General features: G+C 31.2%; 1 protein-coding gene across 1 annotated transcript; it reads left to right on the top strand.

Moving 5' to 3' along the window:
* The first annotated feature begins 228 nt into the window (after nt 1–228).
* LOC146914673 (uncharacterized) lies at nt 229–3,049 on the top strand. Its single transcript, XM_085717457.1, has 4 exons — nt 229–248; nt 635–1,909; nt 2,029–2,178; nt 2,616–3,049. Exons 2-4 carry the CDS (start codon nt 647–649, stop codon nt 2,946–2,948), a joined length of 1,746 nt encoding a protein of 581 aa, XP_085573583.1. The 5' UTR covers nt 229–248; nt 635–646; the 3' UTR covers nt 2,949–3,049.
* Nucleotides 3,050–3,616: the final 567 nt, after the last annotated feature.

Below are 3,616 nucleotides of genomic sequence, written 5' to 3'. Positions count from 1 at the left end.
ACTAAGGTGCAAGTTAACAAGCTGCACCTATTAGTTATTTACCAAAACACCCATGTTTTTCTATTATAAATAAATATTATTTATGCTATTTACAAAAATGTCCTTTTAATTAAAATAAAGTTTAATAGAGACAAAAGGGTGTTTTAGTAAAGTACAAGTAGGTGCAGCTTGTTAACTTGCACCTTAGTGTTTTTAGGTGGGTGCAAGTTAACAACCCCCACTGTTAAACTGCCGATTGAAACTTGCAGGTACCTCGTTATTTCTTCTACTCTCTCTCTCTCGCTCTCTGATTAAATTTCTTTTCTAGATTCTACTTTGAATATGATAAATTTATTCAATTTTGTTCCTTTACCTGTTTAACCATAATTGTTTATCTGTTAATAAAATCAAGTATAGTTTCTTTTGATTGATTGAAAGCTTTCGTGGGTGGTTGCCTTTTTTTATTTTTTTTATTTTATGAAAGAAAGGGACTTTGGCAATTTTTTTTAATAAGGGGCTAAAATCGTTAAATTCTGAAAGTTAGGGTTTAAGAAGTGTGTTTAAGCCTTTAAAATAAATAAGTTTAATCTGATTGTTTTTGTTAAAAGCTATGATAGATTGATAATGCTTTTAACTTGAATTATCATATTGCTAGCTTGCAGCAACAATGAAGAGCTGTGAAAAGCTTGAGAATGAGTTGCCTGCTCATATTCTATCTTGTATCTTTTCCAAGTTAGTTTTGAAGGATTTGGTGAAAACAAGTGCATTGTCCAAACAATGGATTCACGAATGGGAATTAAGGAGGGACCTTAACTTTGATCTCTATACCATGTCCGACTATAACACAAATCAAGACTTATCACAAATCCAAAGGTTTCAATCTGAATTTGCCACTAGTTTGGATCAATTTATGCTCCATTATAAAGGTGCCATGATCCGTTCCATTCGAGTAAAATTTCCATTAGGTAATGAACATAGGGATGTCATTGATAGATTGATCTCCAAAGGAATTGCTAAGGGTGCCGAGCATATTGAACTTCTCTTATCTTCTGAAACAACTCATACTACTATTGCTATTTTGCCATACCAATTTTCCCTTATTCTCTTACATGACAATGATTCTGTGACCTATTTGCACCTACAAAACTGCCTCTTAGAAGGACCCAGAGACTTCTCTGGATTAAAACATTTGAGAACTCTTGTGTTACAACTAGTTGTTGTTAAGCAGACACTCCTTCGGACTTTGTGTTCAAATTGCAACCACCTTGTTGACTTCACCCTTGATGGTTGTAAGATCACTTCTACGTTGATATTAGTCAGTCCATCATTGCTTCGTTTGAACATTGTTAATGTTGGGTTTTACGCTCGAAATCCTATAACTATCATTGCATCAAGTCTCTCGTCCTTGGAATATTCTTGTCTTAAACATTATGCAGTACACCCAATGAACATTCAAGCTCCTATGTTATCCAAGTTTGGTTTTAGAGGTCTTGCGTTTTCAAAGAATATAGGGTTATCTGGATTGAAGAACGTAACAACAATTAAGTTTGATGCATTACTATCTGATCTATCCGCGAACATCTTGCCTCATTTGTTTTCTGAATGTCCTCAACTTGAAGATGTCACTTTTAAGAAGTGCCTGTTCGCAAATTCAATAAAAATTACCAGTTCGAAGTTACGTCAGTTGATCATACTTGATAGTGTTTTGCTGAATGACTATGACTCTCCTTCTGAGATATCTATTGATGCATTAAATCTTTCATCCTTTGAATATACTGGGTACAACACAAGGATAATTTCTTTTACGGCTCCAAAGTTATCGAAGGTTTTCTGGGATACATCAGAGAGAGAGAATAGACCACACCTTTTTGATCCAATTGCAAGTTTACCACATATTGAGAATTTAGCTATGATCGTCGGCACTTTACAAGTGAGTCACTCAACGATATTCCAACACTAGAGTGCATATTCCAACAGTGTCTAGGTTTCTTTCCATTACGTTTTTCACTAGTTGCTTTTAATTCACTTAATTATCATTGTTGTAAACAGGTAAAGGAATTAGCGAAAGTCTTGGTTCGGTTTCAAAATCTTAGACAATTGGACTTACATATTGATGGAGCATGTGATCCTAGTATGGACTACTTTTGGCTTTTAGATATTGCAACGGCTTCTAAGCATCTCCAAAAACTTACTCTGAGTGTAAGTTATTCAAACTCTAATTTTTTTGGGGTCTTGATTGTTACTAGAACTTTATTTTAAAACTAAGCAATTATACAATCTTTGATAATCAATATCTTTAGTTATCTATGATAAAAAATTTTATAAAAATTACATATTATAAATATTCATTGAGACAAGTTGAACAAAATCTTATATACTAACATTAGTATTTATATTAGTTAAAAAAGTCTGTGAATAAAGTGATTTGAATAATACATATTATCAACGTTAAAAAAGAAAGAAAGAATAGTACACATTATCAAATTGTGACATGTATCTTATAAGCTAACTAACAGTTTGACGTTACATCTTACTTCAATTAAATTAATGAATATGTCCTAGATTAGTGTTATATGTTATTGGAATTTTAAAATCCTCATAAATGTAATATTATTATCGTTATTTTTAATTTTCAGATTAAAAATCTATATTCGGAACATTCACATATGGTTGGATTTAAGAGGCAGAAAATCGAATATGCAAGGTTTTCTCATAATGTTTTGGAATATGTGGAGTTTCGCGGCTGTGTTTGCTCCATGAATGTTTTTGAGTTAGCTACTCACCTATTGAGGAGTGCAAATTCGCTTAAGAAAATGACTTTCCGTTCTAGTGACAGAGTCTATCTTGGAGGTGGTAGATGGACAACTTTTTTTAATGCATGTGGTGGTGATTGTTGGTTAGGAAAGAATGTTATTTACGAGATGCTTAAGGATGAAGTAAATGAACAATGTCAGCTTATAATTTTGTAAAATTAGTTTTTACTACTATTATTATTTGTAATTTTTCGAAAAAACTTTGTATAATTTATTTATGGAGAATGCTAACCATTTATGAATTACAATATTTACTATTTTTGGGTGTTTTTATTTTATATGAAATAATCATTGTAGAAATAGACATGTAGTTATTATTTGGTTGTGGGTCTCTTTGGTAACACAAATAAATTGACTTATGTTTTATAGTTTATAATTTAAAAGATAATATGACAAAAAACTAGACCTGTGTTGGTACCCGTTTTTATCATGAACTTATAGTTTATTTTACCAAATTGCCTGTCTTTGTAAACTTATCTCAAATTAAGTCTATAACTATTAATATTTAAAATAGTCCTTGTCTTTGTGAATGTTTCTCAATGAAGTCCTCTCCTATGTGTCATGTGACAAATATAAAATAGAGACTTAATTTAGAAATGTTTGACAAAGACAAAGTAATTTAAAATATTAAGAATCAGAGACTAATTTGAGAGTAACTTGCAGAGACAAGGGACAATTTGCTGGTTTACTCAAAAAAAATAAACATTAGATAACATTGTTGATTTTATTTAATTTTTTCATAGACTTCATTCATGTTTCTTGTAGGTTCACTCTATTGAAGATAATCTTATTTGAAACATATCGGACATTAAATATAGGTACAT

Source organism: Medicago sativa, chromosome 6 (assembly GCF_051527215.1).
Source record: "Medicago sativa cultivar Bolivia chromosome 6, Bolivia_mono, whole genome shotgun sequence".
NCBI lineage: Eukaryota > Viridiplantae > Streptophyta > Magnoliopsida > Fabales > Fabaceae > Medicago > Medicago sativa.
Note: the sequence above shows the minus strand (reverse complement) of the source record. Positions and strands in the feature narration are given on the sequence as shown.